The sequence below is a fragment of the Rhinatrema bivittatum genome, unplaced genomic scaffold (assembly GCF_901001135.1).
Source record: "Rhinatrema bivittatum unplaced genomic scaffold, aRhiBiv1.1, whole genome shotgun sequence".
NCBI classification, from domain to species: domain Eukaryota; kingdom Metazoa; phylum Chordata; class Amphibia; order Gymnophiona; family Rhinatrematidae; genus Rhinatrema; species Rhinatrema bivittatum.
Window position 1 is genome coordinate 55,875 of NW_021820939.1, and position 22,991 is coordinate 78,865.

Sequence of the window (22,991 nt, forward strand, 5' to 3'; positions counted from 1 at the left end):
CGCTTTTATGGCGCGTAGGCCCCGCCTGGTGACGTTGTCAGGGTTGAGCGGAGGAGGTAAGATGATATTAGCGGGAGGTTCCTCACCCACTGGCTCTCAATCCGGGCTACAGCTGCGCTGGCTCACGATTTTAACGATTTTTCACGATATTTTTAAAACCCAAACGGCAACAATACGATTCCCTCCCCCTCCCAGCCGAAATCGATTGTTAAGACGATCGAGGACACGATTCACATCTCTATAAAACACACCCCTTTTGCTATCACTCTCCCTGTCTCATTCAGCCTCAGAGGAGGCAGCTGAGGAGGAGGTGAAGTGTGCAGTGTGTGTGTACTGCACAAAGCAAGGCTCAACATGCTGCCCATTAATTTCCACACTCCTGTGCTCATGCTGGAAATGGGAAGAAGAGGCATGCATGATTACACATGTTCTCAGAAAACAGCCCCTTCCCATTTAAGAGCTACTGCTGAGAGCAGTGCCCAGTTGCTGGCCTGATCTGAGCATCAAGGAGTGATGTGTTTTCCGTGGCACAGCTGATAAGGTCTGAAGGCACACTAAGAAAAGTGGTAAAAAGTAATTTCCGTAGTGCACTGTAAGCACTTTCAGTCTGTGAGGGAGCCCAGATGAGAAAAGTAAGAGTAGCTGAAAGAATGAAAATACTGCCTGTTCGTGGTGAAGCACTTATACTATAGCCAATCTGGCCAAATTAGTGTTTCAAATCATTGGTGAGGCGCAATGTGTAAAGAAAACTAACTAAGGTCTTGATTCAATAAGCTGTGAGTAAAAAATGCACATTTGTTTCCCTCATGCATTAAAAAATGAGTTAGCTTCCAATGCAGTAAGCTAATGATATGCTAATGCATTTGGGAGTTTTAAAAAAGCACATTAACCCTAAGGTGTGCATAAATAAAACATGATTTTTATGCATAAACCATGTTTTCTGCACAGACAACGTGTTATGTATACAAATTGTGTTCTATGCTCATAAATTCTGAGTTCAGGACGCCTGCACCACAGGCTGCAGGTTCAGCCCCATAGACAAACTACGCACGTGTCAGTGGAAAGAAAGCACAAGGCGAAGTGCAAGCGCAGGACAGTTCTTCTCCCACATCATCGTCAGACTCTGCAAGCGGCAGTGACCAGCAAACAGCAACCAAGTAAGGCTAAAGCAATCTGAGACTTGGCAGTTCGAGAAAGTGCATTCACTCATCAACCTGGAAAAAATGAGACCATGGCTGGAATTATACCCAAACCGACAGAAAACCCTGAAGATAATGCAAGGATTTCACGAATGATTCATAATTCCAGTTCAAGACCAGATAAAGAGTGCAAAGACTGGCAATGTACCATCAGCAACATGGCATGGGAACATTGTGCAAGAGAAGTTGGAGATTAAATTGGCACTCAGCCAAATGGCTGGTCCTTTCCAAAAACAACCATTTCAGAACATGTGCCTTTCACCATTGGCAGTCATTCCTAAAAAGGAGAGAGGAAAATACCGACTCATTCAGAATTTGTCATACCCCCTAGGAGAGTCAGTGAATGATCAATTGCCACAAGAAGAATGCACGGTGCAATACGCACCTTTTGATTCAGCGGTAGCACTACTCTGAATATGCAGAGTGGGGGCATTAATGGCAAAGACCGATATAGAATCGGCTTTCAGGCTTCTTCCGGTACATCCAGAGAGTTTTCCGTTACTGGGGTTCACATTCAATAATAAATTTTTCTTTGATAAATGCATGCCAATGGGATGTTCAGTCTCATGTGCTTACTTCGAGCTGTTCAGCTCATTCCTGCATTGGGTAACAGCAAAAAAGACAGCTTCGGACAACATTATTCACTACTTGGACGACTTCCTATTCATGAGGCCAAGAGATTCAATTACATGCTACAACTTGCTAACAGAATTCTAGAAGATAGCTGGGGATCTCAGAGTTCCATTGGCACACAAAAAAACTGAAGGTCCAGCAACAATAATATCATTCCTGGGCATTGAATTGGATTCCAACAGGATGTTAGCCAGACTCCGCGAAGAAAATGTTGAAAAACTCCGCAAGATAATACAAGTGGCATCAGCAAAGAAAATAACTCTGCGGGTTGCACAATCCATTCTGGGAACATTGAACTTTGTATGTAGGGTTATCCCCATGGGAAGGGCATTCATGCGAAGACTAGCAGCGGCAACTGTTAGGATACAATGACCTCATCATTTCCTAAGAGTCTCAAAAGAGATACATGTGGATTTCAAGATATGGAGAGCGTTCCTCGATGACTTCAATGGTGTAGCTGTTATACAAGGGGGCACCACTTTCCAGCAAGGATCTGAATATTCACACAGGTGCATCAGGATGTTGGGGTTTTGGGGCAATTTGCCAAAGTGCATGGTGTGCTGAACCATGACCAGGGGAATGGATTTCTAAGGGGCTCATGAAAATCATAACATTTTTGGAGCTCTTCCCTATCTGGGTGACGCTAGTATTATGGAATGACAGGCTCAGGAGTAAGCATGTAATTTTTTGGTGTGACAACCAAGTGGTACAGGTATTTGAACTTGCAATCGGCAAGTGCCCAAAAGTTGTCAATCTCCTCAGGGAGATAGTGTTAGCGGCATTGCGAAACAATACAACATTGCGAGCTAGGCATGTGCCAGGGATATGTAATGGCATGGTGGATGCTTTATCGCGTGCTAAATGGCATTTGTTTTGTAAGCAAGTACCAGCAGTGGATGAAGCGGGGACAACAATGCCAGCACACCTATGGAAAATTGGACTGTCACCACCTTTGAGTTAGTAAACAGATCGGTCACTCCATCTACATGGAAGTCATACTGCCGGGGCTACGAGTACATATAGAAACATAGAAATGACGGCAGAAGAAGATCAAATGGCCCATCCAGTCTGCCCAGCAAGCTTTGCACTTTTTTTTTTCTCATACTTATCTGTTACTCTTGGCTCTTAGTAACCTTTTGGTTCTATTTCCCTTCCACCCCCACCATTAATGTAGAGAGCAGTATTGGAATTGCATCTAAGTGAAATATCTAGCTTAATTAGTTAGGGGTAGTAACCATTTCAATAAGCAAGCTACACCCATGCTTATTTGTTTACCCAGACTATGTAATTCAGTCCTTGTTGGTTGTTGTCTGTATATAGATCCACTTTTCTTCATTCCCTTTGCCGTTGAAGCAGAGAGTTATGCTGGATATGCATTGAAAGTGAAGTATCAGACTTTTTCCCCTGCCGTTGAAGCAGAGAGCTATGCTGGAAATGCATGAAGTATCAGTCTTTCTCTCCTGCTGTTGAAGCAGAGAGCTATGCTGGAAATGCATGAAGTATCAGTCTTTCTCCCCTGCCGTTGAAGCAGAGAGCTATGCGTGACTAACTTCCTGAGGGAGAACGGATGGAGGCAAGGCTCAGTCAGCAACGAATTGATCATCAAATACGTCGCCATGGCAAAGGAAAACGGTGTATCAAGGAACACTGTTACGAAACACTTGGCAGGACTGTCGTTCTTTTTTAAGGCATGGGGGTGGGGCAACCCCACTAAGTCCTTCATTCTGAAGAAAATGATGACAGGATGGGCAAGAAAATTTGGTCCTACCAGTGACATCAGGCATCACATTACACACGACATATTAAAGTCTCTCTGGACAATTTTATCATCAATCTGTTCATCAAAGTTCAAAATGGAGCTATTTCGTCTGGCCTTCTCACTCGCATTCTTTGGAGCATTGCGAGTGAGTGAAATGACAGCCGCCAACAAGGAGGACTCTGGAGATAGCGGATTACTTAGGAAGAATGTGATATGGATGCCAGAGACATTAACTATCACAGTACACAAGTCAAAAATGGATCAAGATGGAAGAGGAGCCACACTGTCACTTAAACAGGTGGCAGGGTGTGACACTTGCCCGATAAATAATGCAAGGAAGTATTTGGAACTGCGGCCAGATGGGGAGTACACCTTCTAATTCATGCAGATGGTACTCCATTAACCAGATACAAATTTGCAGCAGTGATGAAAGCATCAGTTAAAAAAATGAATTTGGACACAAAAAGATTCACCACACACTCTTTCAGAATTGGGGCGGTTACAAGTGTGGCGCTAGCAGGGCTTCAAACAGCCACAATAAAGAGAATTTGATGATGGCGGTCCAATGCGGTCAATACCTATGTTCGTTTAGACAAAGTCATCACAGATAACCAAAAATCTTGATTATATCTTACAGATCAGCAATGGGTTCAACACTCAGCACAACTACTAAGAAAATACACACTTTGTAAACCGTTATGATAGCTCTACCGAATGACGGTATATAAAACTCATCAAATAAATAAGTAAGTAAATAAATTCATATATACGTTGGGCTGCTAAGAGAGCAAAGGAACAACCATATGGACAACACCTAGGACAGGCACCACAGTGGTGGGTCATATCATGGATGGGAAAGCCTGGCATGCGATGGAACAGTTATTGCACCTACTATGGCGCCTGAGGGATTCGAGGGCTGCTCCGGATGTAATAAAATAATACATCTGGGGAGCAATGACCTGTATTCATCGACATGCAAGCAATTGATAAAAAAGGCAAAAAGCGACCTTGCCAGGATAGCTGACTTATACCCGAATGCCACACTATTCTGGTTGGACATCATCCCACATCCCAAGTGGAAGGATTCTAAATTATTGAGTCAAGGGTTCAAAGAAAGTGAACCATCAAATCGGGTTATGGACACAAGAGAGAGGTGGCCAACAGATCAAACACCAGTGGGCTGATGATACGTGTCCAGGCCTGTTCAGATGTGGGTTACGACACATTTAATAACGCGATACAGGATGCCATGGAGGCATGGCATGACAGACACAGAGGACAAAGGCCACAGCTTATTATTTAGTTGGGGGGATTCGAGGCAAGGTTCCTCCCTACCTCATGTCTTGGCGGTTACCCAGGCCGGTTGGGCATACAGCAAGTGGTACCGGTGGCATCACAGGGAGGTGTGGTAGCAGATCAGCACTGGGGGAGGCGCAAAAAAGGTGGGGGCGCGGAAGGCACCGATGTTCGGGGCCCCCTTCCTCAAGGACAAGGCGGGGGGGGGCCCATGGAGTAATGCTGCCTTGCTTGGTCCCTACGGCGGGCAGTGGTGGAGACAGCTTACCAGCTCAGGTACCCAGGGAAGTTTTGTCATTTATTTATTTATTTATTTACAATCTTTTCTATACCGTCTTTTAGTAGAATACTGTCACAACGGTTCACATATAGGCACATATAGTACATTGTATATGCAATTGTTCCTATTATTAGTAATGGAGGTGTCTGATGATCTCGGTAACATCGTTTCATAGTAGTGGCTAAGAGTTTAGTGATGATTAATCTGACCTGTGACTAAGATAAAGACTGTTAAATTATACATTTAATTTAGAAGGTGCAATAGACAGACCATGACATACATACATATAATGTGCTAGTGCTGTATGAAGATTTCATGTGTACAGCTTTCAGCGTTTTTTTCTCTCTCGCTCTCTTTGTGGAAAGGCTTCTCTAAAGAGCCATGTCTTTAAACTCTTTTTGAAAGTCTTGAAATCTCTCTGTAGTCTTATCTCTATGGGCATGGTGTTCCATAGTAACGGTCCAGCCAATGATAGTGCTCTTTCTCTGACTTGAGTTAGTTTTTCAGTTTTTACTGAGGGGATGGTTATGAGGGCTTTGTTGGCGGATCTCAGGTTTCTGTTAGGGACGTGGACGCGGAGTGCTGTGTTTAGCCATTCTGCTTTTTCGTCATGGATTAGTTTATGTATAATGCAAAGGGTTTTATATTTTATCCTGTATTCAATTGGCAGCCAGTGTAGTTCAGCTAGTGTTTCAGTTATATGATCTCTTTTTCTTTTTCCTGTCAATACTCTTGCGGCTGAGTTTTGGAGTATTTGATATGTTAAAATAAAAACTGTGGCCTTATTCTACCATTGCCAGTTTCTGTGTTTTCCATTTTATAAAAGTGAATGCGTAATTGTGATCTAAGGTACATGGAGGTAGAGAAGACAGCCAAGTGGGTGAGAGTGGCGGCTGCTAGCGTTAATGCTAATGCATTGGGAGTTTTAAAAAAGCACATTACCCCTAAGGTATGCCTAAATAAAACATAATTTGTATGCATAAACCATGTTTTCTGCACAGACAATGTGTTATGTATATAAATTGTGCTCTATGCTCATAAATCCTGAGTTCAGGACACCTGCACCACAGACTGTAGGTTCAGCCCCATAGACTACTACTCCACCTCTGATCAGGAGTTAAATTTCCAGCGTTAAGAATATATGGGTTCAGCCTACACAGCTGTCTGCATTGAGGAGTAATAGCTAATGATTCGATTAACCTGGGATTTGCATGGAGGAGTACTAAAGTCTGCACATTTTTGCTCATTTATCTTCACATTTTGTTTGTGCTGAATTCCTTGTTAAATTGGCAGTAAAGTTGTAAGCACAAAATTGTGCACATAATCGTGTGATAATATGCGCACACATGGGGTGTAACTTATTATATTGGGGTTGAGATGGAGCATATCTTGTTGGGCAGTTTCCCTCACTCACGGCTCCTCATTCCTGTAACTTCCCTCTTTCTCCTCGCAGTTCATGTACAGATTACTTCAGAAAAAAAATAAAACCAGGCAGCAGCTGCTTTCATTCTACACATGCCTGAAAAATTTGCTGAAACTAGCAATTGGCACTGCTGAGTTTCTAGGTCTTTGAGGAGGAAACCATGGTTTATTTGTTTTCCAGCCTGGTGGGAAACTCACTAGCTTGCCAAAATTTCAGCACCCATGCTGGCGAGGGTTTTATTCTCCCTGCTTCTCTTTCTCCATGAAAAACTGGAACTGCACTACCAGTTTCCGGATTATGGATTTGCAGAAAACATATGACCACAAAACAAACAGGTAGTATAGGTAAACCCAAAGGTAAAAGAGAACAAGCCTGCATAAGCATAAATATCCACAAGCCAGAATTAAATGTCCCATCAGCTGGCCCGGGTATGGTTTTTTTTATGCATGAGAAAATATACCATGGACCAATTATCTCTAGGTATTCTGCCTTTTTTAAGATTCAGGATTTAACTGGAGAGGTCATAGTGAGATTCTTTTTTTAAATGAAAAGTATTTTTTTCACTGTAAAAGCATTTCTTTTAAATGCAGTGGAGACAATTTTCAGAGGAAAGTGTAATTATAATATACTATTGTAGCAGTATTCAATGCCCATTTATCCGTACTGAGTGCACTTAACGCAGGTAAAACCTCTTGACAATTCAATAGCATATATTGTAGCAAATTTCAAAGGCAATTTTTTTTTTTTTTAATTTCAACTGGTCCTGGGAATAGGAGAAGGGAAGGGGGAGAGACTGATACTGGTCCCGGAGCATATATTTTTCACAATATTAGATGAATGGGGTTTGGAGGGGAGGGACAGCAGGCTCAGGATTTGGATCTTGGGTAGGAGGGGGTACCTGTTAAGGCCAGGAGGCCTGCAATCTTTTCTTTTTTTTTTAAGCCTCACATTGCTACTTGACCAGCTGTATTGTTTTGAACATAGCCAATTAAGACTAAAGTTAGTCGGCTAATTATAACTGGGTAACTTTATATCAAACCAGCGATATTCCAAATCTGCCCGGTTAGGTTTAAAGTTATCTGGCTACATTTAGCTGGATAACTATAATCAGGGATTTTAACACAAGAACATAAAAAGTGCCATGCTGGGTCAGACCAAGGTCCATCGAGCCCAGCATCCTGTCTCCGACAGTGGCCAGTCCGGGTCACAAGTACCCAGCAGATCCCCAGTAGTTGATCAGTTTCTTATATTGCACTCCCAGGGATAAGCGCTTGCTTTCCTCATGCCTACCTGGCTAATAACGGGTTGTGGACTTTTCCTTCAGGAACTTGTCCAATCCTCTTTTGAATCCCACAATGTTAGCTGCTTTGACCACATCTTCCAGCAACATATTCCGTAGCTTGATTGTGTACTGTGAAAACATATTTCCTACGATTTGTTTTAAATTTGCTGGTTGCTAGTTTCATGGAGGGTCCCCCTAGTCCTAGTGTTGTTTGAAAGGGTAAATAACCATTCCCTATTTATCCGTTCCACCCCACTCAGGATTTTATAAATTTCAATCAGATCCCCTCTCAGTCATCTCTTTTCCAAGCTAAAGAGCCCTAATCTATTTAGCCTCTCTCCATAAAGGAGCTTTTCCATCCCCTTTATCATTCTTGTTGCCCTTCTCGGTACCTTTTCCGTGTCCACTATGCCTTTTTGAGATGGGGGCGACCAGAACATGCAGTATTCATGATGTGGTCATACCATGGATCTATTCAAGGGCATTATGAGCATAAGAACATAAGAAGTTGCCATACTGAGTCAGACTGAGGGTCCATCAAACCCAGCATCCTGTCTCCAACAGTGGTCAATCCAGGCTACAAGTTCCTAGTACTACTGCTACTAATGCCAGTAATAGCAGTGGCTGTTCCCTAAGTCAGCTTGATTAATAGCAATTTATGGACTTTTCCTCCAGGAAGTTATCCAAACCTTTTTTAAATCTAGCTATACTAACTGCCCTAAACTACATCCTCCGGCAATGAATTCCAGAGCTTAATTTGTTCTCTATTTCTTTCCAAATAATTCCTAACATTATATTTGCCTTTTTGACTACCGCCGCACACTGAACACAGATTTCAAAATGTTTGTCACAAGGACTCTGAGGGCCTTTTCCTAGATGGTGACTCCTAAAATGGAACCCAGAATCGTGTACCTGTAGTTGGGATTATCGTTCCTAAATGCATTCATTACTTTGCACTTATCCACATTAAATTGTCTCTGCCATTTGGCAACCCAGCTCTTCACATCCACTGCTGTTCTTCACAATCCGCTGCCATTTTAACAACTCAAAACAATTTTGTGTTATCTGCAATTTTGGTCCCCTTACTCGTTGTTCCTTTCTCCAAGATCATTTATGAATAAGCTAAAGTCCTAGTACAGACCTGTGGGGCATTCTGCTAACAAATTTTCTCCATTTAGAAAACTGACCATTTATCCTACCTTCTGTTTCCTGTCTTTTATCCAATTATATATTTTTTCCAAATAATTATAATAATAACCCGTTATATTTGTAAAGCCTGTAGCCGTTTTATGTTCTACTGTTTAACCTGTTATATGTAAAGCCTGTTGCTAATTTATTGTTTCACTGTGAACCGAGGTGATGTATGATTATACGTACCGCGGTATATAAGAATCGATAAATAAATAAATAAATAAATAAAAATTACCAATCCATGATACAACACTGCCTCCAGTCGAGTAACCTTACAATTTCCTGAGGAGTCTCTCATGAGGAACTTTGCCAAATGCCTTCTGGAAATCCAAATACACTATATCAACTGACTCACCTTTATCTGCATGTTTTACAGCCTCAAAAAATTAGTAAACTGGTAAGACAAGATTTCCCTTTGTAAAAATCATGTTGACTCTAGCCCATTAAACCATGTCTGTTTATGTGGTCAGTAATTTTGTTTTTAAGAATAGTTTCAATTATTTTATCCAGCACTGAAATCAAGCTCACCAATCGATAGTTTTCCGGATCACCCCTAGAAACCTTTTTAAAACTTGGTGTCACATTGGTCACTCTCCAGTGTTCTCGTACCATGGCTGTTTTAAATGAGAAGTTGCAAATCACCAGCAATTTAATTTTTGAGTCTCTTCAGAACTCTGGGTGAAAACTATCCATTCCTGGTGATTTGTTAATCTTTAGTTTGTCAAACTAAGTTATTATGTCGTCCAGTTTCACAGTGATTCCATTTAGTCTCTCAGAGTCATCACCATTAAAAAATGTTTCTGTTGTGGATATGACCCTAACATCCTCCTCTGTAAAGACAAAGGCAACAAATTAATTTCATTTTTCAGTTATTTCCTTATTCTCCCTGACCAACCCTTTTAACCCTCGGTCATCTAGCATCCCAGCTGACTCCCTCATAGGCTTTATACTTCAAATGTACTTGAAAAAGTTTGTATTACTTCTTTTTACCTCTATGTAAGTGTCACGGATGTAAGCCCTTAGACTGAGGTATGGTTGACACAGCCTAGTAGATGAACCTACTAGGCCCATGCCAACAACTGGCGGGCACACCCTTACAGAGACTGGAACTGCAACTTCACCTGTACCAGCTCCATTCCCCATGGGTTGAGCCTTTGGATTTCAGGGGCCAGCAGGTGAGTGCCCCTTACAGGGCAGTCAGAGAGAATCCAGGTACTGGTGATGCTCAGAGCAGGAAGTAAGCAGATGGTATTCAGGTCCAGCCAAGGGTCAGGGCAGGGAGTGAGCAGATGGTATTTGGGTACAGGGCCAGGGCAGGTGGCAATCCAGGAGTGAGTTCTGAATCCAAAGCAGAGGTCAAAACCAGAGAATCAGACCAAGACATGTGAGATAGGGAAAGCAGCACACCGGGAAACAAGATAAGGCAGGGTGGACTGGGCAAGTCAACAGAGAGACGAGGCAAGGCATGAGGGCAAGGAGGCACAGCAAGGCAAGATGGCAGGAAAACGAAACAGGAACTGGACAGAAAGATGAGGTGCAGGAACAGAGAGACAAGGCACAGAGGTAGCAACAGGCACTGCAAGGCAGGTGGACCTGATGCTGAGGTGTTGCTGTCCTGCAAACTGGCCTTTAAATATATGGGAGCTGCTGATGTCATCAAAAAGGGTCAAGGCTGAATTCCTGTTATGGGCCCTTTAAAAGTGAGAGCATCAGGCATGTGTGTGCCTAGAGGAGCTTGGGGGAAGGGTTGCATGATGGCGTTGCGTGCTGGTTTGGCAACACCGAGATCGACAGCAAAGGAGGCTGGCAGCATCCGGGGGTGAGTGAGACTGGTCGCAGTGCTGACCCACGGCCGGCCAACCGTAACAGTAAGTTCTTTTCAAATTCTCTCTTAGCCTGCTTAATTATTTTTTTTTACATCTAACTTCCCTCATTTGGGTCTGTTTTCCATATTTTTGATTGATGCCCGTTTAGCTTTAATTGCGTCTTTCACCTCAGTATTAAACCATGCCAGCTGTTGTTTGGTTTTCCTTCGGCCTTTTTTAATGCACGCAATATGTTATGTCTAGGCCTCAAGGATGGTAATTTTAAACAACGTCCACACCTTTTTTAACCTTATGAATTGCTCCTTTCAGTTTTTAGCTAACACTAAAAACCTTGGTCTGACCCAGCATGGCAATTTCTTATGTTCTTATGCTCATTTTTATCATAGTTAAATGCTACTGCGGTCGTTTTCCTTAGTATTCATTCCCCAGTGATTATGTCAAATTTTATTACATTATGGTCACTGCTTCCAAGCAGATCCAGCATCTTTATCTCTTGTGCCAGGCCATGCGTTCCACTGAGAACTAGATCTAATATAGTTCCCCCTCTCATCGGTTCCATGACCAGCTACTGTATGAAGCAGACACTGATGGCATCTATCCCTTGCATGACCTGACGTGACATTTTCTCAATCAATGCTCGGGCAATTGAAGTCTCCCATTATGATTGTGTTGCAAATTTTTGCTAGCCAGTCCAATCTCTGTTAGCATTTTACAATCTCTTTCTTCATCCTGGCCAGGCAGGTGGTATTATATCTGCACTATTGTGTGCTTCCCCTTTTACCCTTGAGATTTCGATCCATAAGGCTTCCAGAGTGCAGTTTGTTTCCTGAAAAACTTTTATCCTGCTTGACTCTATGCCTTGCTTAACATTTTCGTCCATCAATTTAATCTGTCCTGTCATGCCGATATAATTTATTCGCTGGTTATCCTCCTCCTATCAGTCTCCAGTCTTATTTTTCATATTTCTGGCATTTGCATTCATTTTAAAGTAGTTTTATTTGTATTTCTGTTTTTATATACACTCGCAACCTGTTTATTATCAGATGATACAGGCTGTTTGGAGTCACTCCGAGCTTTGTATTTAAATTCATCTGGGTTTTTTCAGATTTTACAACCACCTCTCTATTGGGACATTCCAACTACCTTGGTTTGTGAGTACTCTTAGCAGCTATCTCCCTCCAAACAATGCACTGCTGAGCAACTGTCAGCCTTCCTCCATGTTCCAAAACTGCTGAGAATAAACGAGTGCCTGCCTGGGGGGGGGGGGGGGGGGGGCTGTGTGTGTGTGTGTGTAATAATGTTGCGATGTGGACCCTTGGGCCAAAGCGGGCTTGATGCTTCCTACAGGGAGCGGAGACCGCTGTAGGTCCTCGCTGTTGGCAAGTGGTCCGGGGTGATGCGGACACCCTACCGGACCTTCACCACTACCAGCCCTTGTTCCCCGCGGGCTGAGCCCTTGGGTGCCGGGACCGGCTGGACTTAGGCACAGGTCTCAATGAGAAGGTTCCAGGCGAACGTTGGGCGAATGCAAATTCGGATGGGCCAGAGTCAGGGCAGGCAGCAAGCAGAAGAATCCAGGAGACTAGTCGAGATCAGGGCTGGTAGCAAGCAAAGGAATCCAGGGGACAAACCGAAGTCAGGTCAGGTAGCAGACAGGAGAATCCAGGAGACAAACCGAAGGGGAGCTGGAGCAGGAGCTGGATCAAGAACTGAAGCAGGAGTGGAATCAGGAACTGAAGTGGGAGCTGGATCAGGAACTGAAGCGGAGCCGGATCAGAAACTGAAGCAGGAGTAACACACTATCCAAGCGGAGCTGAGCCATTGCTGAGGCGTTTCTGAGAGGACTGAGCTGCTTTTATTTAGGGCCTTCTGCTGATGTCATCAGATGGGACCACAGGTGAGTTTCCCGCCGCGGCCCCTTTAAAGGTTGGGGCGAGCCGCGCACACACCTAAGGGATCCCGTGGGGGAAGGTGCATCAGCGTCAGATTGCTGCAGAGGAGGGCGGTGGCGGCGGCCTCCTCAGCTGCGTCTACGGGATCAGGTACATGGCCTTGGCGGGGGTGAGTAGGGCTGGCCGCGGAGTGTGAGGATGAATGGGAGCTTGCCTGGTGTGTGTGTGTGTCTATGTGTGTGTGTCTCTGCCTGCTAATCCATGACAATTTTGAGGCTTCTGGAAATCAAAAGTTCCCAGGTATGGAGAGCAGGGAATTTTTAAAAATCCTTAGTAGTTTTAATTATTGGGTATTAATTGATGTGTCTGTTTTGAAATATTTTATGGGTGTTTGGAGTATTTTTGTATGAGTTTTTAACCATTTTCTGTTATTCTATTTGTTAATTGTGTTGAATTATTCTTTTTATTGGTACAGTTGCTGCTTGGTCTTTTGACAGTGAGGTATAATGTTCACTGAGGTGTGTGTGGCTGTAATGTCATGCCGATCATACAGGTGTTGAATGGGTGGTTTTGAATATTAACGTTAGTACTTTAAAATAGATTCAAGAGTAAACTGGCAGCCAGCGCAGAGAAATCAGTGAGGGTGTAATGTGATCACATTTTCTAGTTCCTAACAGAAGTCTTGCTGATGCATTTTTCAATAATTGTAATGGTTTTAGGATACTTGCAGGGAGACCGAGTAATAAGGAGTTACAGTAGTCCAGGTTGGAGAAGATTAGAGTTTGTAATACAGCACGGAAGTCCTCACAGGTGCTTTTTCATAGTCAGGTTCTCATCTAGCTGTATATATGAAGCTCTGTCATCTGGCAATTTTTAATCACACTGTATTATGCCAATCCTGTCATAATATAGTGACAATTAATTTTACAATTAATATGAGTTGCTACCGTAAAGAATAATTTATTATTTATTAGAATAATCATATATATATATATATCTCTGCTTATATTGTCCACTCTATCTCAATCATGTCATCAGATCCACAAGTCAGGAGCCCTACCTACTTCTGATTGCCAGCTTCTTGCACTAGCAGCAGTCTGCCTGTGAAAATAGAAGTACATGTCGCTGTCTCCAGTGAAAACCAGCTACCGGAGGCTGGTGCAAGGGTGCCTACCTCGTTCCACGATGATGTGCCTTCAAAACGCAGATTTTACTGTTAGTTCTTTGACCATGGGCCTCCCGACTGCTTTTCAGGATCTCTTAAATGAATATTCACAAACTATATTGGTGATCCTGAAAACCAAACCTGTTGAGCAGGGGAGACAGAGAGGGGGCCCAGGCAAAGGAGTTAAGCACCACTGATATATGGTATTTGTATGTGTTAAAATAGTCAATAATGGTACCTTTAAAATCAAAGCTTCATATTTGACAATGTACTTAGAAAGCGTGCCTTGCTGACAGATATGCAGAGAAATGGAAATCAGTACCACATGACTACAAAAAACTGGCCTGATCCAGTGTAATCCAGTCTGACGCACCACAGAAAGTTTAAGCTACTTCTGAATTTCTACTATAAAGTCTCCTTTCCCCTATTCTCCAAAAGGATAAATAACATCAAGAAAACTTTACCAATAATGGATTTTCTTTAACAGAATTAGCACGGGAACTGGATTTCACGGAAGAACAGATTCATCAGATCCGAATTGAGAATCCCAACTCCTTGCAGGACCAGAGTCACGCATTGTTGAAGTACTGGCTAGAAAGGGATGGGAAACATGCTACGGGTAAGACCAGTACATGATATGCATCACTGGGGCTCAGAGAAACAAACAAGTCACTTTTTATCCACTGTTTTTCTCCCCTCATTTTGTGGGCATTCCCCTGGGAAAAACATTCTCTTGCCAGCCAAGAAGGATCGGGGGGAGGGGGGGAGAGATCTCCACTTACCCTCAATAGCGCTTCTTCAACTAGTCAAGGTCCCTGGAATCCAAGAGCTCTGCCTCTGCAGTGTGCCTGACCCTCTCCTAGCCTAGCACACAGCACTGCAAACAGAGCCACACAGCCAGCCCATTAGCTAGTCAAAACAGACGTAACATCTGCTAGATCCAGACTCTGGTGGTAGAAGGAAAGAACATCATAAAATTTCTAGTCTACTTTCCAGAAAAGCTACATTCTCCTGTTCATTAAAGCTGTTAGTGAAGGATATGTGCAAGTGCCATCATGGGAGTATCTCCTACAATGCAAGCTCGGATTTGTATACCTTCGGCATCACGTAAAAGCACCAATCCAAGGTAATTTGTTGAAGATTAGTTCCGCCATCCAGCAGGACTCGATTTGATAACTCCCAGTACCATCTGGTAGTTACACTGTTGATATATCTCCAGATAGATTAAGTAAAAAAAAAAAACAAAACAAGAAAGAGAAAGAACAATCGCTGTAATTCAAAGCTAAGCAAAGTTACCTTCCTGTTAAATTTCCTTGTCTCACAAAGTTTTAGAACAGGGGTTGGCAAAATCTCAAGGACCTCCCTTCCGGGACATCATTCTGTCTTTGATGACTGCACTGCACACATTTGTTTTTTTACAGTGTGCATGATTTGCAGTGCCAGCCTGTGAGCTTTGAAAATGCAGTGCCATCGGAGGGAGGGGGGGGGGGGGGTAGTGTGCCAGATGAGCAGCATGCTGGATAGCAGGAGGAGCAAGGATTTTGTTGTCCCCCTTCTCCCCATGCATATGAATTTCACTGAAAAAACACCCACTTCAGCTGCACAGGGCCACAGGAGCTAAAAGATTTCAGCAGCAGCCCTCCACTGCAAAAGAAGCAGGCCTCCCTCACCCCATAAAGGAGGCGGGGCTCAGCATGTCACTATCTCCTTGCCTAGAAAACATGGCTGACTCCTGTGTTAGACAATCTTACAATCTTATAAGTGTATCAGCTTTAAAACTTTGAATTTTACATCAAAACATTCTATTGAAAAGCACAATTTCCATTACTAATATACGGTTTTGTTGAACCTAGGCGTGCAAGTTCACTCATGCATACCAATGTAAACATGTACAGGGATAAAGCAGGCACCCATACAGTATGGCTGGTCCATTTTTCAGGAAGGATAAAACCAGCCAGAGAAACTCTATTCTGATCAACTGTCTCTTTGTGACATCACAGACACAGGTCTTATCCAATGTCTTACGAAGATTAACCGAATGGATATTGTTCACCTAATGGAAACATATGCCATGGAGCTCATCGAAAAGCACGCTGATCGCACCTATGCAGATCTTGAGCAAACAGTAGTACTAGATCATAGTGAAGGTAAGCACAATAAATGATTTAATTCACTTGTCATTACTTATGCCATCTATGTGGCAGTATATTTCAACATACTAAGCCTGAGAATTGGAAAGTGTAGCTGCTGATATTATTAGATGGGAACAGTACATATGATTGCAGATGCAAGGGAAAGGAAATGCATAGCAACAACGTAGATAACAGCATATAAAGACCAATTAGCCCAATCAGTGTACCCAGTTATATATCTCAGCTGCCAGCTGTAAAAACTTGACTACTGGTAGGATATTGCTCCTTATCAAAGTCAGTTATATTAGCTATCTTTTTGGTTCTCTACCATCCTGAGTAGATGAGCATAGACAGTCCATATTTAATCCAGCATCCATCTCCTCCTCCCAGTGTCTTACCACAAGCTTTGTAATAATCCTGAACAGTTGCAAGAACTGAAACTGTTACCCAAACATCAGTCTACCTAAGTCCAGTAGTGTTTCTGTCAGCATAAACTTGGTTGGTTTCTGGGGAGTTGTATTCTATTGCTTGCATTCCAGCTACTCCATGGCCTGCTAAGTCAAACTTTACTTATCAATTTGTTGGACAAAACCTGACCACTACTGACCTGTTAGCGTTGACATTGTTGAAATCTGGTGCCAAAAACCAATTGGCTCAGCTAGTCTGCCCCATCTAGATATCTTTTCTCTGGTTCTCTGCCAGATTGGGTAGATGAACACATTTATTTTCATTTATCTTATTTTAAAAGATTTGTAACCCATGTATCTACAGTTCTAGGCAGATGACAATTCAGCATTCATACAGTGCCACAAATTCAACAAACTAAACATCAGGCATCATATAAACAAAACTACATTGATGCTGCGAGATGATTACCAAGCAAAAACTGCATGTATTGTTCACCACAGTACAATAAAATAAAAAAAAGTTGAAATGTATTAAACCTTATGCCATATTTATATAGACTAGCCGCAGCAGCATCTAGACTGGTTGAGCATGTGTCTGAAATGCTTAACAAATTTTAAAGATAATTATTAAATCCTGCCCAAGCCTCATGTTATTCAGACCAAATGCCTGAGTAAAAAAAAAAGCTTTAAGCCATTTCCTAAAAGTTTGTAAACATGTTTCAGATCTCATTTCATCAGGGTTCAAATTCTAGAGCTTGGACTTGGCCACCACATACATCCTAGAGCTCATGTCTCAGACAGTCTTACCATGGGCACAGGCACAGGCAAGGTTTTTCTCCCAGAAAATCTTAAACAACTAGAAGACTTATAGATTTTTAATACAGTTCAAAAACATTGGAATATCACCACTCAATGCTTTGTATATAAGAATCATAACTTTAAATTCTAGCCTCCATAACACCAGTAGCCAGCACAGAGCATGAGTATCAGAGAAATATGATCACTAAGTTTAACCACTCACAAAGCTTTCAAGGTTGTCTAGGTAAGCCAAGATGCAAAGAGTTGTAATACTTAATGCCCAAAAGTACAAGGGTCTGCAAGATCATCCTGAAGTCATCAATTGACAAAAAAGACTATAGTTAAGCATTTTGATACTGTCATCAAGTCATCACTTATAGAGGATACAACTAGAACGAAAAATGAATGTCATTTTAAAGACAGTAGCCAACCCCTAACTCTGCTAACAATTTGCAAATTGGACAAATATAAATATTAAATAAGTTGGCAGATAAGGTGGAGCCCTCTGGAGTTCCTGTCTTGAGCAAAAAAGTGAAGAGGAATCCTGTTGTAGGGATGTGAATCGTGTCCTCGATCGTCTTAACGATCGATTTCGGCTGGGAGGGGGAGGGAATCGTATTGTTGCCGTTTGGGGGGGTAAAATATCGTGAAAAATCGTGAAAAATCGTTAAAAAATCGAAAAATCGAAAAACCGGCACATTAAAACCCCCTAAAACCCACCCCCAACCCTTTAAATTAAATCCCCCACCCCCAAATAACTTAAATAACCTGCGGGTCCAGCGGCGGTCCGGAACGGCAGCGGTCCGGAACGGGCTCCTGCTCCTGCATCTTGTCGTCTTCGGCCGGCGCCATTTTCCAAAATGGCGCCGAAAAATGGCGGCGGCCATAGACGAAAAAGATTGGACGGCAGGAGGTCCTTCCGGACCCCCGCTGGACTTTTGGCAAGTCTCGTGGGGGTCAGGAGGCCCCCCACAAGCTGGCCAAAAGTTCCTGGAGGTCCAGCGGGGGTCAGGGAGCGATTTCCCGCCGCGAATCGTTTTCGTACGGAAAAGGGCGCCGGCCATACGCGTATGGCCGGCGCCATTTTCCGTACGGAAAATGGCGCCGGCAGGAGATCGACTGCAGGAGGTCGTTCAGCGAGGCGCCGGAACCCTCGCTGAACGACCTCCTGCAGTCGATCTCCTGCCGGCGCCATTTTCCGTACGAAAACGATTCGCGGCGGGAAATCGCTCCCTGACCCCCGCTGGACCTCCAGGAACTTTTGGCCAGCTTGTGGGGGGCCTCCTGACCCCCACGAGACTTGCCAAAAGTCCAGCGGGGGTCCGGAAGGACCTCCTGCCGTCCAATCTTTTTCGTCTATGGCCGCCGCCATTTTTCGGCGCCATTTTGGAAAATGGCGCCGGCCGAAGACGACAAGATGCAGGAGCAGGAGCCCGTTCCGGACCGCTGCCGTTCCGGACCGCCGCTGGACCCGCAGGTTATTTAAGTTATTTGGGGGGGGTTCGGGAGGGTGGGGGATTTAATTTAAAGGGTCGGGGGTGGGTTTTAGGGGGTTTTAGTGTGCCGGCTCACGATTCTAACGATTTATAACGATAAATCGTTAGAATCTGTATTGTATTGTGTTCCATAACGGTTTAAGACGATATTAAAATTATCGGACGATAATTTTAATCGTCCTAAAACGATTCACATCCCTATCCTGTTGTAAAGTTTCCTGCTAACAGCAGTTGCCTAGATAAGATGTAAACCAGGCAAAGACAGTTGATGTAATGCCCAACTTACAGAGACGGGATAACAAAAGAGAATCGTTCCAAGTATCAGAAACTGATGATATATTTAGAAACCCAGTAAAAAATGGCTGCCTACATGGAAGACATGATGATATACATTGGAACTTGACAATAACAACATTTTGCTGCTGTGAGCTAACCAAAACCTAAATCAATAGATTCACATAGTTAAACCAATAGCAACAGCCCCTTACCCATATCTTTTACTAGATCTCTCATCTCTGTTCCTACCATTATCTTCCATAAGACATGGAAGTATGTCGTAAGTTTCTTAAGCATGTCCACATTCTGTTAGCTTACCAGGAGAAGTAGAAGAAAAAGCACTATTTCAGAACTTGTTGAAATTTCTGTTCTTAATCTAGCACCCAGCCCCCCTTCCATGTCTTGCCAACAAGTTTTGTAACATCCTCCCAGCCACCAAAAGTAGCACGGTCATGGTCCAAAAATATCTGGCTTCCATATGCTCATTGATGTTTTAAAATGGTCACTTCATAGATTACCCCATCTTTTTGGAAGCGTGATGCACAATATCACCACTGTTAGGTTAGTAACCTCTGCTCCATGTAGGTTACCCAGTCTTCTTGGAAACCTGATATAGTCTTACCACTTCTATTCAGTTGTAACCACTGCTCCTTGTAAGTTTATCCCAGATTAGTTAGAGTTATAACCATGGCAGCCTAACATAGTTGTATCGCTGCTGTTAGAGATGTAACCAAACCCGATACCATTGTACCTCACTCTTTGCCCATTGGCTTGTGTTTTCCCCTCTTTGACCTTTTAGAGTTTCATATGATTTAGCAACCCTGCTAATATGATTTAGAATCCTGCCATAGTCAGTTCTTGTGTTATGCAATAGATGAAAAGGCTGTCAAGCACTCAGTGCTTTTCTATTTACTAAACTTTATATTATCAATGGTAAAAATCTTTGCATTGTTGTTAATTTGTTGAACCTCCAAGCATAATTTTTGCAGGGTTCCTTGTATGACTAGTCAACATATAACATGATTAGAAGATAGCTTGGCAAAAGCTGAAATGGAGGAGTGCATTGCTCAATCTGACAGGAGATGACATTTGAGATATATGTGAAAAGATAGAGACTAAAAGTCAGAATTAAGGGCAAGGACAGGTTTAATGAAAATGAAGATGACGAAAAAAAGCAGGTTTCTGGAACCAATTCTTTTGGTCAGTATTCACAATACCATACTAGGAGAGGGTGATGGACCGAGAATAAAAGGGAGTATGCATTTGTCATGATCCTCCCTCTGGGAAGCTAGACAGTGCCAAAACAGAGTCTTATTGTCAATTCCACATTGCAGTTGCCAACCACAAAATTCACTTCTCTTCTGGCTTTCCATGGTCTCCTCTTTCTTTAGAGGCTGCTGTTGCCCTCGACTCAATAAGAACATTGCCAAACATTGTAAACACTGTTCTAAGGTTTCTGAGCCACACTCTCTTTCCCTCTGAGTCTGTAGGCTAAATGAAGAAAATTCTTCAATTTCAAACAATACTGACCTCAGTTGGTCTCTATCTCCATGTCCTTGGGTTCACCTATCCCTTCCACCTCCATCTCCTCTGGCTCCTCTTTTATTTCTCCTTCCTCATCCTCAAGGAGGGTTTTACCACTCTTCTCCCTAGGGAAATTTCACCCCTCCTCCATTTCTTCTCTGGTTCTCTCCCTATATACTTCTGCTATGCTTCCAGGAAGATTGGAGTTCTCACTCTTCCAACAGTAAGGAACTCCACCATCAGAAAGCTCAACTGTTCTATAGCCTCCCTGGTCTTTCTGGGAGATATAGTCCATAGAGAATTCTTCCTTGCCCTGGGTTTTTGTGGCCTATAATATGGTCTTATTATTGTCATTTTATAGTCCTTCCTCTGGGAATATCTTTCAAACCAAAGTAAGGGAGCCACTTCATCACATGGTTGTACATACTACCATTTTATGAGGTAGTATTCAAAGTACTGGCAATGTTGAAAGCAGACAAGGCAATGGAACCTGTTGGGGTACATTCTACAGTGCTGAAAGCTCAAGGAGGTATTGGCTAGGCCCCTCAGAGCTCTACTAAACGTCTCTCTAGAAACAAGGAAGGTTGCAATACACTAGAATAGAGCAGATGTAGTACTGCTGTACTAGAATGGGAATAAAGAAGAAACAGACAATTACAGACCTGTTAGGCTGACATCAGCAGTAAGCAGAAATATGGAATCACTAAGTATAGGATAATGTAACAATTTGAAGCCAGTGAGTTATGGGATTTTAGGCAACACAGTTAACACAAAGTGGGAGATCTTGCCACACAACTGATTGAATTATTTGATGAGGCTCCCATACTGATAGACAAAGAGATTCACTAAATGTGACATATGTATTTCAGCAAGGCCTTCCATGCTGATCTATATAGAAGATTGGTGACCAAGCAAGTCAGTCTGAGAGATGGGAAGATAATTATAAACAGAGTAATATGTTGGCAAAGCCAAAGGACTCAGTATGATGGTCAGTGGGACCCACTTTTGTGAGGGGTAGGGATGTTTTTTTTTACTGAGAGGTTGGAGGAGATCTTGAACAGACTTTTAGCATAGGTAATAAGAGACAAAACAATTACAAAATTCAAGCTTACTTAGAACAGATTCAAAGTGGCAGAGCAAGTGAGGGGGATGATCAGAGATCTAGAAGCATCTGTGGCAGCACAGTAGATAGGTACTACAAATACAGGTAGGTGTAACAAGTGATACTTATTTGCCAACATCATCTATATAAATATAAGATGTTATTAAACTGTGTCATTTCTCATCTGTAGGATTTTCTGTACTTACGGAGGAGCTGAACATCTCAAGACACAGGGCTGATGGGGTTTGTCCAGAGTCTAAAGATTGTGAGACACCTGATCACCCTCCCATTGTCTCTGAGGAGGACATATCAGTTAGTTACACTTTGCCAGAGAACATGCCAAGAACTGAGGCAGATGTGTCATTGTCCGACTTCTCTCGTCAAGTACAGAGGGAGAGGATAGCAGTGCAGCACTCGGGGAAGCCACGAGCTATGTCAGAAGGCTCATCAACTGGACAACAGAAATGTCTGTAAGTTTCAAACTATAAGCAAGCCCTTGCATTGTTTATCTCATGTTTCTTCAAGGACTATGGTTTTAGAGAAAAAAATAAGGTGTTTGGCAGTATAGTTGAAATTGCTGTGGGCGTTGAAGCAGCAAAATTCTTCAAAGCATCCACTTGCCCATGTCTTAATTCTAAACTTGGCTTTTTTTCTTCTTGTCTTAGAATATTTTATTTTTATTCACATGCTTTTTTGGAAGAATGGGCACCTTTATTATGGTCACACTATTTGTTTTGAGCAATATTCTTCTAGGCATTTATTCTCAAGCTATATGTGCTCTTTTCATAAATGTTATCAGTGTGATTCCTGTATAGAGTTCTGATTTGTTTAAATTTGTATTGGTGGGAGTGCCTAACCTGGAGGAGCTTTGAGAATTTTTGTACATTGAGATCTCATCAGATATAGAACCTGAAACAGAATGAAATGGGGATTGTAATGATTTTGTCTGTTTAACCATGGATTTAAATATCCCAAAAATGTTTTGCTAGTGCTATTGCTTTAATAGAGTCATTTCAACTTGGGCAACTCAAAAATCGAACAATTTGACCTGCTTCCCAAAGGTGCATAATGGTACAATTGAATGTTGCATACCCACACATGTATTCATGTGCGAAGGAAAACGTCTCGTTCCTTGCCTTGGGATGGTTCAGCCCTCTACTGGGGACTTCAAAGAGTTTTATATTGTTTATGCACAATTGGGTAGATTTTAATACATGCGCGTGTGCGTCCATGTGCATGTGCCGGCGAGCACGTTATAAAATCGTTGGGCCGCGCGCACAAGGGGTGGAGGAATTATGCAAGTTTTGCAC

General features: G+C 42.7%; 1 protein-coding gene across 1 annotated transcript in view; it reads left to right on the plus strand.

The window, feature by feature from the left end:
* LOC115082306 (ankyrin-2-like) overlaps positions 1 to 22,991 on the plus strand; it is a gene marked incomplete at its 5' end in the record, with an annotated part of 117,125 nt that overhangs the window by 54,027 nt on the left and 40,107 nt on the right. Inside the window, 3 exon segments of the mRNA XM_029586537.1 lie at positions 14,434 to 14,565; positions 15,947 to 16,093; positions 21,872 to 22,151. Coding sequence (XP_029442397.1) covers positions 14,434 to 14,565; positions 15,947 to 16,093; positions 21,872 to 22,151 — 559 coding nt within the window.